The 14,952-nt window shown below is 40.2% G+C and overlaps 1 protein-coding gene across 2 annotated transcripts; it reads left to right on the plus strand.

The window, feature by feature from the left end:
* Nucleotides 1–6,209: 6,209 nt before the first annotated feature.
* On the plus strand, nucleotides 6,210–13,588 carry creb3l3a (cAMP responsive element binding protein 3-like 3a). 2 transcript variants are annotated; one of them, XM_084354449.1, is made up of 10 exons: nucleotides 6,210–6,349; nucleotides 6,719–6,835; nucleotides 7,025–7,268; nucleotides 7,737–7,873; nucleotides 9,209–9,319; nucleotides 9,421–9,527; nucleotides 10,023–10,091; nucleotides 10,283–10,367; nucleotides 10,814–10,907; nucleotides 12,740–13,588. In XM_084354449.1, exons 1-10 carry the CDS (start codon nucleotides 6,329–6,331, stop codon nucleotides 13,054–13,056), a joined length of 1,302 nt encoding a protein of 433 aa, XP_084210575.1. In that variant the 5' UTR covers nucleotides 6,210–6,328; the 3' UTR covers nucleotides 13,057–13,588. The 2 variants fall into 2 exon arrangements, with proteins under 2 accessions (XP_084210575.1, XP_084210576.1); XM_084354450.1 differs by having other exon boundaries at nucleotides 7,740–7,873; nucleotides 12,740–13,586.
* The last annotated feature ends 1,364 nt before the right edge of the window (nucleotides 13,589–14,952 follow it).

Consider the following 14,952-nt stretch of genomic DNA (forward strand, 5'->3'; position numbering starts at 1 on the left):
AATAATGGTCATTGTATTTGTTCTACCGTGTCTCTCCGAGCTTTGCACAATTAATTTCAAAATCATTCAGTCTATTAAATTGTAGAATATTATGACAAATGACTCTTACAAATGACAAGACTTAAAAGTGAGCATCTAACTTTTCATCTTGTGCAATCACTCAATTGATAAAAATCAAATATGAAACAGAACAGTTAGCAGATATTTAATTACAAAAGACTGAACCACCATTAAATATATCAAATAATTAACTTATCTATTCAGTGCTACTGGCAAGTAGAGCTGAACTTAAGGTCATAAAAACTTACTCTCTCAGTGATTCTTGCATCTGCTTTTCTCTGCTGCGTCCCCTTTCTTCTCCCTTTTCTCTTCTTTCTCGCTGTGCACAAAGCCTCCAATGATAGATGCTTTTTTAGTCTCTCTCTTTTAAACGAACGTGACATAATAAGTCGTCAGCTCAGAGTTATTCATTAAGCCTTGACGTTGACCTTAACTCACTCCAGAGAGTGAATGCAAATTAGCCTATTGTCACATTTCTGGTCTGATATGCTAATAGTCTCTCAAAGCTAGACCTTGAGTGGTTCTTTGTATGCTTGGTAGATGTAGTATTAGTTGCCTCTCTGGTGTTTTGTTCAACAGATTTTATGTAATTACCCCGGCAAAAATGAAGCCTCAAGACACACGAGTGTACAGTAAGAAGTCATTTGAATGTTGCAGCACAATTCACTCACTGTTAAATATATCCCAATGAAATCTATGTGACTGAAACACACCAGGTATAGTAGAGGAGATGTCACAAGATCCATTATAATATTCATGTATGCACAACTAGTTTTACCAAATGTCACGTCTGCCAGCAAACTGCCATCTAGCCATATTATGTAACATATCATAATATAGGGATTTTCATTAGCTTCTTTCAGGCTACATTAGTGTTTCCTGGGATTTTTAATTCACATTATGCAGGCCACCTGTGAGGTCTTGCAGTGTTACAGCTCTTGTCAGACTGGCATTTACTGTAATGATTGGCATTTGGTCTTCAGCATCTGTAAATCTCAGTACGGTGTTGTTGTTGAGGCTCATTTCCATACCTTTCCCCCCAGCTTTCAATTAGGAATACGTTGTCATCTGACCCTCGCTTCAGATTTCTGGAATATGCAACACAGCGGAGAGTAGCGTTCAAATGGGAAATTAATGGTGCTCTGTCAAATGTCATCTCAACTCATCAACAACAGGCGCAGGCACTATATAATCCATTCATTATGCATGTTTAGCTCTTGTTTTTTCCTCCTGCGGGGCTCTCAACTCTCCACAAGGGTCCATGACTTAAAAAAAAAAAAATCGCCCCTTAGGTATTGGAATAGAAATGGTTTGACATACAGTAAATTAATAAAAAAGTAGGTGTTGTTGTCCTGTAACGTTAGGTCAATACCTGACTGCATCCCTCTAGACACCTTCAAATTAATATTTCACAGTTCTGTCAGACTGCTGACCTTCGATTTTGAAAGCAGTTTCTCCTGGGGCATAGGTGGAGGCACGTGCACGGCGGTACAGCATCATACAGCATTCAGCGTCATGAAATCTGTGTTTTGGATTCATGCTGGAATTTTTTTTTTTTTGGAGTTTGGAGTTTGGTCTGTTTTTTACGGAAGCCCTGAAAATAATTCTGCCGATCCAGAGTTTTTATTTCAACCAAGTGAAATCAGACGAAAAAGTTTTGCACAGGATTTATTTTAGGTTTTATTTTTTAATCTTTGAATCATATTCTCAGCTCTTTTTTCATCTTTCAGCTTTTCAAAGCAAAAAACAAAGAAGGAAGACTTCTGCGGGGTTGAGCTGGAACATGCAGTTCCACAAGCTCAATTTAATTTGAAAGTGCATTTGAAAGTTACAATGCTCAGCAAGGAATGAGTCATCTGAAATCATCATGGCTTCTTCTTAACCCTCTCATCTCTTCTCATCCAACTTAGTTTGAGACTTAGGGGGACTTATAGGGGCTCTGTGTTGCAATTTCATGTATCAGTCACTTCTTTTATTGGCCATATGCGATCAGATTATAATGTGACGTGAACAATGAGACGTTTCCCATCTCTCTCATTTGCCTACAGTATACAAGCCTGTGGACGATTTGTGGACGCCGTTGTTTAATGCTGCTGTACTGTGGATTTCTTTGCGAAGGACTCCAATTTTCCACAACAGTACGAAGGATGTGACCTTATGCAGATTCTTGAGTGCCTCAGTGCCTCTCTCTGCTCCACTGGCAGAGAGTGAAGGTGGCTAACGTTCATTTAGAAATGGAGTCTGCTACGATAAATCCTCACAATGACGGTGCTAAAATTATGATAATATGTAGTGCTTAGCATGTTCCCCATCTTAGTTTATTGTGCGAGTATGCTAATGTTATTTGTAAAAATGAACATGAATGTCAAATGTTCAAAATGTCATGACAATTCAGTCTATATTTGTTGAGATATTGCAGTCAGGACCAAAGTGCTGTTTGACTAAACAATTGACATTGCCATTTCCGCTAATGGAGCCACGTTGCTAACATAGCTAAAAACTTCAGTTACTTCCACATTATAGTATACATCCTATTTGTCTTTGTCCATTCTGTTGAACAGTTACTGTTGATTTGAAAGTTACAATGCTCAAAAAACTAACAATAGGCAGAATTAAAATACATGTATGAACTCCTTTTGAGTAACAAATCTATAACAACATGAGTAAATTCCTCGAGTGTCTCTTTCTGACGAGACTGTTGATAACCGACATGGCACTGGGGCCATGAAACTTGACCTTTACAGTTTATGACTGTATGCCCACTCCGTGTTTGTGTTCAACATTTCTTTTCAGAGAGCTTACTTTCTTCAGAGCTGAGGTTTTCAAAAACAACTTGTGCAGCACTTAGAGCTTTTGCCCTTTGGAACCCTCCCCCATCAGATAATGAAGTCATAATGATTACATAATGCTTCTTTTATGAACACCCAACAGACTAGACACGGCAAGACACTGTGTGCTGTGTCAGCTGACAGCTAGCTTATCATTCCCATCGAATCTCAGTGTACTGATGTGGTCGTCTGTTTAAAGGCCTTCGTATCGCTGCTTTGCTGCTGCTCCACCACAGCCTCCATCTCGTCTGACCGCAAGGTTTTATGCTCTCTGCTGAGTTTGGATCGTTCAGTTAAATACGTGACTACTGTGCAATTCTCCTTTCAGTTTATTTATGATGTGTTGTCTACTCTGTTTTGTCATGCTGTACTGCTGCAGCAGGGAGCCGTACCAACAATCCTTCGCTGCCAAGTCAAATAAACGTATTGCCATGTCCAACTGCAATACATGAAGTGAATAAGTCTGATAAAACCATGTTTACTGGCAGTGACCTCATTCTACCTTTCTACGTGTTAGTGAGCTCAGAGAGGATGTGAGGGTGACAATCTGGTGGAACGAAAAGAAGCGGTGGTTCTGGCCTTACAGGCAAGATCATGAAATTAAAATTTTTACACTAAAACTTCAACTATCACAGCATTTCTTGCAAGACTTCTTTTCTGGCAGTTATGCTGGTAGAGGGATTTTAAAGGTATAGTTTAACATTTTGGGATTGATACAACTTTCATGTCCGTATAGTTGTCATTACCATTACACGAGCACGTCCACCATCTTGAACAACCATGTACGGCACCAATATTTGAGAAGAAGTGAAGTAGAACTGGCAATTTGATACAGTACGTTTACTTGGTTACATTTGCTAATGATTATTCTGGATGGTGGCGCGTGGTTGCCTGTTGTGGCACAGCATTTTCTTTCACATCAGTTCAATTCAAGGTTAACTTTATCGACATGAATATTTCAAGAACAATATTGCCAAGGCATCAACGTACAATTTGTCCAGATATTTGAACAGCATGCAATAACAGCAAAAAGAACATTGAAAAAAATGCCTTGCAACAACATGCAACCACGAAATGGTGTCTGACATAATCACTAGTTAATGTAATCATAGTCTTAACTAGACTTGTTGTACAAATGTACAGTGTTAAAGCTGCTGTCAGTTATATATTTTTATTAGAATAACTGTTAAATAGCTCTGTATTCCAACTGTATTCACTGTTATACAGTGTTTAGTCAGCAATGTTTCTCATCTGCCCGCTCATGCAGTACAAGCGAAAACTAATTTCCTGGTATTCCTGCCCATTTTATCCAATCAGGACAGAGATCTCCATAAAGTGGGAGTCCTGTCTCCACCTGTTTGTTGCTATGTCTGGCGCTTACCACATTATCCCAGGAAGTTAGCTAAAATTACGACAACGCTTACATCAGCTTTAATGCAGTTCAGTTTGTGGTGTTGCTGTACCTAATTGTTCAAGATGGCGAACACCAATGTCTCTAACAAATCAGGTAATGACAGTGTCAAACATGTTGCTAGAGTGAGCAGCTGGATAGCTTTTCTATTTGCAGAAGGACTGGCGGGAAACAGCTAGGCACAGTCCAAAATTTAAAAAGTTCACCTTCCCACACCTCATAAGCTCACTTATAAACACATTACACTTTATTTGTTTAATCCAAGCAAAATGTAAAAATGTATAACATAACACTATTTCCTTTTGGGAGGTGCTAGCCTGATTTGAATATCTTCAGAGAGAGCATCTGACTAGCTGTTTCCCGTTGTTTCCAGTCATTGTGTAAAGCTAAGCTAACCAGCTCCTGGCTGTAGCGTCATATTCATAATACTCCTTCTTCAAGAAACCAAGTTGCCATATTATTATTTTTTATATTATTTTATATTATCTTGTATGTCAAACTATTCCAAGAACAAGAAAGAACACTACTTGGTTAGGTTTAGGAAAACAAAGTTTGGGGGAAAATAACTGCAATACTTGTGTAACTTTGGTCCCGCACATACAGTGCGTTACCTACATAACTCAAGTCACGTTATGTGATGTAACTTAAGTTAAAATAACTCACTGTTGACTTTTTGGTTCAAACTAGACACAAACAATGACCACCTGGCTGAAAGTTCTGAGCTTGTTAAACGCGACTATCCTCCTCCGTATGCAGATTTTGTCGCTCTTTTGTACTTCTTCACCTAACTTCCTCCTTGGCTGCTGTAATAATTGCTAAGTCCAATACACAAGAAACGTAAATACGGGTTGTACCAAGATGCTGTCACTGACCTATATGTTTGCTTTTAAGATTATATCAAGCTGAAACTTTACTGTACTCACTTTTGAAGAAGAAAGTTTTGTTGTCTCTACAGCTGTGTATTGATTTATGCTCTCAGATGACAGAAAAAAAAAATCAACAAGCTCAAATCCTCAGAACACTGCTCCTCTTTTTCTATGTGCACTTCTTCTATTTAGTCTGTGTTTTGTCTTCAGCCTCACATGAAAATTCCATCAAAAACTAAATTTTTAATAAAATAAGGGTATTTTTGTGCTCTCAGGTTTCCTCCATGAGGAATTCATTTATTCTTTGTCTTGCAGAGGTACACTCAGGGTTTTAAAGCTTAAGTGAAAGAAATAATTAGGCCCCCAGACAATTCACATAGATTATGATGAAGGGAGGGCTCTAATAGTTTTTTTTGTAATTAGGTTTTTATCCGCTATTTTTCAGTACATTCATGTTTGTAAAGGCTGATTAATGCTGCTTTTAATGGCCTCAGGCTGCTTTTTATTATTTCCACTTACACAACAAACAAAGCATCCCCTTAACGTCCCCATTTCTTCAAGAAGTGCCATGACACATCAAAAAGCAAACTATGCGTATGAAAATGTATTATTTACTTCACCAATATGATTTGAGACGCATAATCACTTTACTAAAGAGGACTGTTACAGGTTGTTTGAAGTGCTCTTATGGTCTACAACATTTTTCAAACCAGTGTTGATTACTTTTGTTTTCCAGAACCATTGCATGTCCATTGTGTTATTAATATATGCCAAAGGTCAGAGCTATCCTTGTGTCAATAAACTATCAAAAAAAACTAAAGGAAAAGAAACAACAGACTTTGCCCTTTCTGTTGTTTTACATCTTAGTGGAGACTTCATGTCCTCCGTCTCCATATTGACCAACTTGTCAAGTTCCTTATTGTGTACTCTTGGCTACCAATCAGATTATATCTCCTCATAGCCAATGCGAACAAAGCCAGCTAGTTGACTGGGTGTGTTGAGTTGGAGTTTAAACTTTGGACCCGAGAAGAGGAGCTGAGAGATACAGCGGAGACTCTTTAGGAACAGAGACAAAGCTCCTCCACTACAAAGGAATAAGATATTTTTGCTTGATCTCTGCTGTCTTGTGCACTTCTTTGGTGTCTCCCCCAGGCAAGGAAACCATGGAGCACTACCAAGATCAGGTAAATAAAATATTATACTTTTTATTGCATTGGAGTTTGTCATTTATGGGTTATTGGGGCGAGTCAGCAGAGCAAAGTTCAGGCGTGAGAGCGAATTAAAAAGCCAACGCAAAAACCTAAAGCTCCCGAAATCTATTGAGAAATGTCTGGGTAAAACAACATTGAAAGTGCCAGTCACAGAGAATGACAAATATCTAGGGAGACTGGGGGAAGATATTGTACAGTACAGTGTGTTCAGGAGGATTGCGGCAGTAAAAAGCCGCCCCCAGTTGTGGAAGTATATGACAGCTTTTTGTCTTGATATCCCTGCTTCTAAAAGCATGAAAGACACAGTACTGTGTGACATTAAATGTCATGATCTCATTTCAGGGATGTGATGGCATCGAGCTGCTCGACTGGCTGTTTGATCAAAACGAAGGCATTCTCCGACATGAGGAATCAGGGCGCCATGGCAACAATCATATCTGGCCAATCCAAGACCCGAATGTGAGTAAGACTGTGGGATCTCGACTGCTATTCATACATGTTACAAATAGCTGTTTACTTCGCGTCGACTCTATAATTCCTTGACATACTCTGTGGCTTCCTGACGGTTTTTAAAAGAGACTGCCCCATCTCGCGCTGTGATGTCAATTCACACAGGCATAGACTAATAATAGTGTTTTCACTCGGTAGATGCTGCAGCCGACCGAACAGGGGAATGATGACTTCCTCAAGGCCCTCCTGACTGGAAATGAATCCGTGTCAGGCTCACCTCTCTGGTCCCCCTCTCCAAGTGACAGTGGGATCAGCGAGGACCCTCCGTCAGACCAGATGGACAGCCCTCAGCGTCCTGAGAGCCCCCATGGGGACGCTCAGTATTTTCCCACAAGGCCACAAACTAAGGCAGACCTGGAAGGCAACATCTCCATTGACCTTAGTAAGTCCACATGGAAAACATTCATAATGACACATTTTAACATCTAAGGGACAATAAATGATGATTTTCATTATTGATCACTTCACAGGCTATATTCTTGTTTAACAAATATATTGTTTGGTCTATAAAATGTCGGCAAATTTTAAAAAAAAATGCTTTTCACAAGTTCCTTTAATCTAATGATGTCGTCAAATAGTCCAAAACCCAAAGATATCCATATTGAATGAATGCATACCGTGATGGAGGACTGAGAAAATATTAACATTTGAGCACAGATGAATTTTCTCCAGGAAAACATTGTCGTTTCATTGTTATTACACCATAATAAATGTTTCCAGTTGTCATTGTCAGTAGAGAATGATCACAGAAAAAAAAAACAGACCATAATCCATACAATTACACTAGCATGTCTTATTTATCTCTGTTTACATGGGCTTTATATGTGTTGTCTTGTGTGTGATGTGGGAGCAGATGCCTGGGAGCCCGCCTTCCCAATGGGCCGGACGAGAATTACAGAATATCCCTCCGATGTACACAGACCCCAGCTGTCCTCTGGATTCCCTCTAACTGTCAAGGATCTGCTGCTGTCTGGCACAGCCGAAGCTGTGAGTGTTTCCTGGTTGGGTTGGGAATTTGACAGTCTGTGGGGATGGTAGAGTCGTGGTTGAGGGAAGTGCGCTAGTGCGCGTCTTTCTTTGACTGCTCGACTCATGTGCAGGGCCCGCTGTTTTATCTTTTGTGTGAGTCAGTGTGTGTGTGTAGAAACAAGTGGGTGACTACAATCGCTGAAATCATGCATTCACTGAGAGAGGTGAGGCCTGGGGAATTGCAAATGAACTTTCTATCTTTAAACATTTGTTTATGGGAAGGTTTGCTGCACAATCAGCAAACTTTCCCAGCAGTGTTCAGGTTTGTATGTTGACACAGAGAGAAGGAAACAAAAAGAAGCATTGAACTTTCCTATAATCTGTTTGTACCTTTATGATTTTGGAGATATGATCTCTTTAAATTGTTAATTAAATTAAGTTTGCCATTTTTTAAATATAATTTTGTGGAGAGAAAGTTTTATGCTGCACCATCCGTCCATGACATTGAGCAAGAGGCGGGGTCACATTTACACCTACGTATGGGCAATTAAGAGTTTCCAGTTAAACTAACCTGCACGGTATTAGACTGTGTGAGGAAACTGAAGCACCCACAGAAAACCAGCCACACAGTCCAAACTGAAACACAGCCAGCAGGTTCAAACCCAGCTGATGCAGAAACAAAATGGGTGGTGTCTGTGTTTGCTTAGGCCTGTGAGAGCAGGCCAATCAGAGCAGACCAGGCATTTCAGGAGGTGGGCCTCAAAGAGACAGGCACTATCACGGAGCGTTCAGAGAGAAGGTGAATAGAGGTGGTGCAGCAATGGACAGTATGAGAAAACAATGTGTTTTTTGAACATTCAAGTATGTAAACACAAAAGTATGAACCTGAAAGTGAGCATAAAATGGAAATATATATAAACATTTCAATGATATGTCATAATCCTTTAATTACCACGGAAACTTTTCCTCAAGTGGAATACAGATCACCTGAATACAGATGATGACAACAAGACTAATTTGTTTGGGCCTCTTGAGGGTGTGAAGTGGTGTGGGTTTCAGCTCGCTCTGGGTATTGATCCCATCTTCCAAGGCCAGCTTAATAATAAGATGAAGGGGAGAGTCGCAGAATGCAACTTAGGTTGTCGCACCATAATTGCTTTGAGATAGCCATGAAATGAGAGTGATGAAGCTGGCCAGATATTCTGCATTCATTTAACTACTTCTTGTAAGGCTCTAGGGAGAGAGAAGGGTGGGGGAGGAGGAGGACGAGGAAGAGGAGTTGGGGCAGAGAGAAAATTGAATCAAACAGCACTGACTATGTTTTAAATATTAGTATTCATATCTCACCACCAGCCGCAGCACCCATCCCAACAGTCCATCCAAGAGTTGATTCTCAATGAAGATGAGAAGAAGCTTCTGGCAAAGGAGGGGGTTGCTCTACCGAGCCAGCTGCCTCTCACAAAGGTAAATTCCTATCAATACCCAAATAATGAAAACAACCACCGGCTCCCAGAGTTTATCCCACTGAGGCTCAAAATGAAAATGTTCCTTCCTCTGCCAATCAGTATGAAGAGAGGATTCTGAAGAAAATACGCAGAAAGATTCGCAATAAGCAGTCCGCCCAGGAGAGCAGGAAGAAGAAGAAGGAGTATATTGATGGGCTGGAGAGCAGGTAAATATTCAGAGAAATTCTGATTGTTTTGCATGGCTTTGCATCTTAACACCACATTCACTATGCTGACCATGTTCCAAAGCAAATTGAGAATTTCTTGATTTTTTTTTTTCCTGCCGAGCCCTCCAGGTAGTCCATGGTCAGTTAATTTCAGTACATTATGACATTACGTAGGGCCCCTTATGAGCCAGCCGTGCCATGTAACTGTAGAATAAATGTTAGCCAATGTTTAAAATTCGTCCTGATTATTTTGCATGTTTTTGCATCTTAACAACAAATTTGAAACGCTGACCGTTCCCAAAGCAAACTTTGAATTTCTTGATTTTCTTTTCCTGCTGTGCGTTGGCTGCAGCCGGGCCTTGGACTCCCAGGTTTTGTTATTTTACCTCTGGAAATATGTATTGCCCTACTGGAGCTTTAATGAAAAAGGTTTGTAGTTTTTTTGCAGGATTCCAAATAATGTGTTATAATTGTGTATTGTATTATCTCCTCTAGGATGGCTGCCTGTAATGCACACAACCAGGAGCTGCAGAGGAAAGTGTCGCAGCTGGAGAAATGCAACATGTGAGAGGACTTTTTTTTTCCCTTTCTCTGTAATCTGACAGCTGACATTTCCTCCACTCAGTAAACGTTTTTCCTCGCCCTCGTGTTGCCTCAAACCCTCGTTAATCCAATTATCTTGTCTCACGTTTTCATTCAGATTTTTTCCTTTCTCTTTTTTCCTCTTTTCCACTTGTGCCCCATCCTCCCTGCAGGTCACTAATGGAACAGTTGCGCAGGCTGCAGGCTCTTGTCATGAATACATCGAAAAAGCCAGCCCAGACAGGGACATGTGTACTGGTAAGGACGCCCTCTGCGTGATAAACAAACTGCCCAGAAAGTATGACTCATCGTTAAAAACATTCACCTTCGTAGCGAGCCAAATAGCAGCAAGCGAGCCATTGACAAAGGTCAAACTAGATATGTAAATGGACAAAACAGCACAAAATGACACCGTCCCCGTGGAGAGAAACGCACTGTTTAAACAGCAGCAAGTCGTTGCCTTTTGATCCCACCAATAAGATAAAATGCAAGACCTATAGTGTCTATAAATAGTCTCACATACCAGTACCTTGCTTCACAAGAGGCAAGAAAACAATTCTTCAAAACATTGCAACCTGAAAGAGCAACTATCCAAATGACTGGACATTCAAAAGCTAAGCAATGAAGATTACGCAGATATTCAAGTAACAACATTCTTTGTATTTTCCATCCTTTATCCATCTCTCTTGTTCTCCGACCCTCAGGTGCTCCTGCTGTCCTTCTCCCTAATCCTGTTCCCCAGCCTCAAGCCCTTCTCTGACACCAAGGTCAGCCAAGGAGACTTCAGTCCAGTCAGAAGTGAGTAACCTCCAACTCCAAATAGCTTTGTGTGCCTGCCTGCCAACTAATCCAGCACCTCTCTGTCACAGCTGAGGAGCTTGTTAGAACTGCAGTCTCACCCACCACTTGAAAGGTTCTCACCTGCGGAGCCTCACAGCCGGCTCCGCCTGTCTGAGGATTTGCTGTCAGCTTAAAATTGAAAGATTACAGCTAATGCACAGACAGCCAAGGCCATGTATTATCGTTACAGTTATGAAGCTATTGCTCTGTCTACAGCCTCTAATTAATGACCGTTAACTATGACTTTATTTTAAGATTTATCGGCACAAACTCCCAAAATGTCAATTTTTTAATTAGGAGGCAAGATCAGGATTTCTACAGCACCGAGGTGTAATTTGTTACCATAAGCTGTTTGACAGCTTTGAAAAAGCAATCGATGCTGCACTTTCCCTGAGTGCTACAGGCTATGTTACAAGTTTTTACAGGTTTAGAGGCTTAAATGTCTTTACGCTTGAATTTGATGTACAGGCGAGCACACTGACACACACATTTGCTACAACGCAGTAACACCTAAATTTATGTCCCCCATGTTAGCAATTTCAAGCAGTTATAAATGGTTTGTAACATACCATCATGTAGTTGTAAGCAGGGTAAGGCCGTTTAAGTGTTTATTAATGCATTGTACGGAAATGTAACTATAAAAACATATTTTATACTATCACATCTGTTTTACTATATTCTCATTATCTGTTTATACACCAGCTTTCACTTATGGGTGCCCATTAGGGGTGTCACAATCCTCCAAATCCACAATTCCAATTTGACGTTTGATTTTAGAGTTGACAGTTTGATTCAGCTATGCCATCGTTACCATCACATCTTGATTGTAAAGATGAACATGTTATTAGTTTTATGCCCTAACAGCTGTCATTTGAATTTTCAAATTCTTGTCTACAAAAACTAAGTATTTTAAAACAACAGCTTGACTATATACCCTGGCAGCTTTTGCAGGTTATGAATAGGCGAGTAATATATTCACAAAAAAATAAAGATCCCAGAGTTCAACAAAAAATATTACTCTTCAGAGATCTAACAATAAACAACAAACGGTATATTCATTGTGTTACAAAAGTTCAGATTCTCAAACTTGACATGAATAAACCACCGAGCAAATCAATAAAAGATCTGTGAAACATATCCAACGCTGTCAGCATAACCTTCCTACCAGTCAGTTGTTTTTTTTCCGTGCACATAAGCATCTGGAAGTGCAACTGCATGCAACTAGTAAGCTGAATTAAAAGCTTCTTTTGATCGATTTCTGCTTTAAATCTTGACACTGTTCATACAAAGTCATGTTGCTGTAACGGAGTTAACAAGCATACTGTAGTTTAACACTTTGATACAGTAGACAGTGTCAGTATGGACCTTTAAAGTTGGTTTGTGATCCCACAATAAAAACCAAGAAGAAGGAGAGCAAGGTTTTATATATTTCCTGCAATATTTCAGAGGGGAGTTCAAATGTTTACGATGACTTGAATGTTTACTCAATGGTAGCTTTTCTTACCCTTAGGTGTGCGTAAACTACAGGCTATGAACTTCTTACATAATACAATACAAATATATAAATACAAAAATGAAATTCAATCATTCATACGTAAAAAAGATCTTATATCTGCTTACAGCCAGGTAATAGTGCCTTTTCAACTATGAATTCAATCTTTATTCACTGCTTATAACTGTTAAATAGGGGGACTTAAAGTAAAGGGTTATTGGATAATAACAGGCTGAGCTGTTTGTCCACAGAGGCTTCAACTTGTATATCTTCTTCTCTGCCTGTTGTTGTCACACAGTCCAGTCAAGGTCTCTGCAGAACCTTCAGGCTTCCCGTGTGCTGCACGTCACTGAGCCGCCTTTCTCCGCTGAGGATGAATCCGAGCCTCTGCACCGGCATTTCCCCAGAGACCAGGAATTTGACGACATTACCTCACTGATGGGAAAGCTGTTAGTGAACCAAGACGGGCCCGATTTGGAGCCACTGTCTCTAAACAGCAGCCAGGAAGAAAGAATGGGTCATTACCACGTGGACCCAATTACTGGTCACATAGCTACTTTGACCTTGGATCCCCACCGATCAGCCAGGCTGCGACCACATGCTGATGACATGTAAACGAAATGCATAAATGATCTCAACATGAACTCCCCACAGCGACCTTGTCATAATGGAAGAGCAGGGAATTATCTGGGGCTGCTGTTTACACAGACAGGGAAATTAGGCTTTAATCATTCCTGTTTCGCATTCCTGTTTGTTATTATGTCTGTATACCTTTACCTTATTTGTGCAACTGTTTTATATATCAGGATACGGATGTGAATCTTATGCTGACGTCACCTGTCAAAATAAACTGTGTTTTTCTTTGTTTTATTGCCTGCTGGCTTTGATAAAATGCCAGTGTAAATGAATGTGTTTGAGACTGTCAAAAGCTGGGTAAATAGTACTGTGATGATGTGTATAGTTTTGATCCAAATGAATAATTTGTTGAGGATTTTGAAATCAAATAAAAAATTTGTTTAGATTTATTCACGGTTAAAACTGCCTCAAATAAAAGCTGTCAAAGCGAGATCAGAGGGATCAAAACACTGTGCGTTCATTTTCTTTACGATGTACACTTAATATTTCCTTTGGCAGTTACTGAATGTGTATTATCCAGTGTCGAGACAAGCCACCTCTCAAAGGGCGAGAACAGCATGTCAGTGAAGACATGGTTTGCAGAGAGGGAGACCGAAAACTGGGCCAAAGGTGGACCAGATGACCTCTTATCTCATGACTCAGACTTCTTACCCAATGATCGACATGTTCATATATTTACTCATTGAAGTCGGGCTGTAGCCTGTGTCCACAGCTCTCACCGTGTCTGGCTTGTCAGCGCAGACCACACAGTGACGGGATGAAAGTGCTCTTATCCTCGCTGCCACTTGGACCAGAATTTCATCCAGGTTTGACTTGTTGACATTTTCTGTGGTCAGCTTGACTGAACTTGAAGGCAGAACTGGAGATTCAATTCAGTGATTAAATCATCCACTGTAGAAACTGTAGTTTTTTTTTCTGGCTGAACAGAATATACAAAACACAATAAACCACCACTGTAGTTCCAATTTAACGTTCATCCTAAAAGTGGAAACATTTTGTAAAGTATTACAATAACATTAATAAAATGATTGCTTATATGAAGGCATGACGTTTAAAAATTCAGCATTCAACAAAGGCTTTTTAAAAAATAGATCTGTGTTTCATAATGTATCACATTTGATATGAAGGGTATTTTAACAAAAGAACATTTTACAACCCCCACAATACCTTAGCCTTTTTTTCTTTCACTTGACGTGTGACTGATGTATTTTCCATCAATTTCAGCCATCCTCTTTCCAACTGTCCTTTTCTCCATCCGTTAGGAGAGGCCTTTATAGAGCTGACACACCATCAGTCACAATCAGGATGTCAGGAGCTACCTAAATTGCAGCAATTGACTGGCACTTTGCTAGAGTTGTTGCAGTGTCTTCATGTGAAACAACTCATACAAACGTGATCCCATATTCATGACCCACTAGAAGTGTGCAGCTATGCCTGAATGTGCAGAATGTTTCCGTATGAGATCATGGCTATACAAACGCAGCAACCAGGTTACGATGCTGTCTCCATCTCTCTCTTCTGCTCTTGGTCTGTTATGGATGTAAAAAGAGCTGCCGGTCTATGTGTCTGTTTGACTGAGGGCGGGGCGAGCTACACATACACAGAGCAGAGAGGCAAACAGCCAACAGGGTGATGCTTGGCTTTGGCTGCACTTACACAAAATAAAATTGTATGTCTCTGATTCCCTGCTTTGATGTTGCTCAACTTTCTCTCTCTATCATTCACTCTCTAGTTCGCTCGACCATTGAGCCAGGTGGATTTGGGCCACTTTGAATGGGATGTCTACAAACAGCATAGTCTTCACCTTTAACGCTGTGTTTTGCTAGACGTTAACACAGATGTCAACATTACGTTTTACTGGAGGTCGAATTCTCA

This window comes from Pagrus pagrus (assembly GCF_965226575.1).
Source record: "Pagrus pagrus genome assembly, chromosome: 6".
NCBI classification, from domain to species: Eukaryota; Metazoa; Chordata; class Actinopteri; order Spariformes; family Sparidae; genus Pagrus; species Pagrus pagrus.

Bases quoted from the DNA above. Each gene is read 5' to 3' on its own strand.
- creb3l3a (XM_084354449.1), top strand. From the start codon at position 6,329: ATGGAGCACTACCAAGATCAG. The intron at 7,874-9,208 runs GTGAGTGTTTCC...TCTCACCACCAG, and splicing joins TGTCTGGCACAGCCGAAGCT to CCGCAGCACCCATCCCAACA. The intron at 10,908-12,739 runs GTGAGTAACCTC...GTTGTCACACAG, and splicing joins AGACTTCAGTCCAGTCAGAA to TCCAGTCAAGGTCTCTGCAG.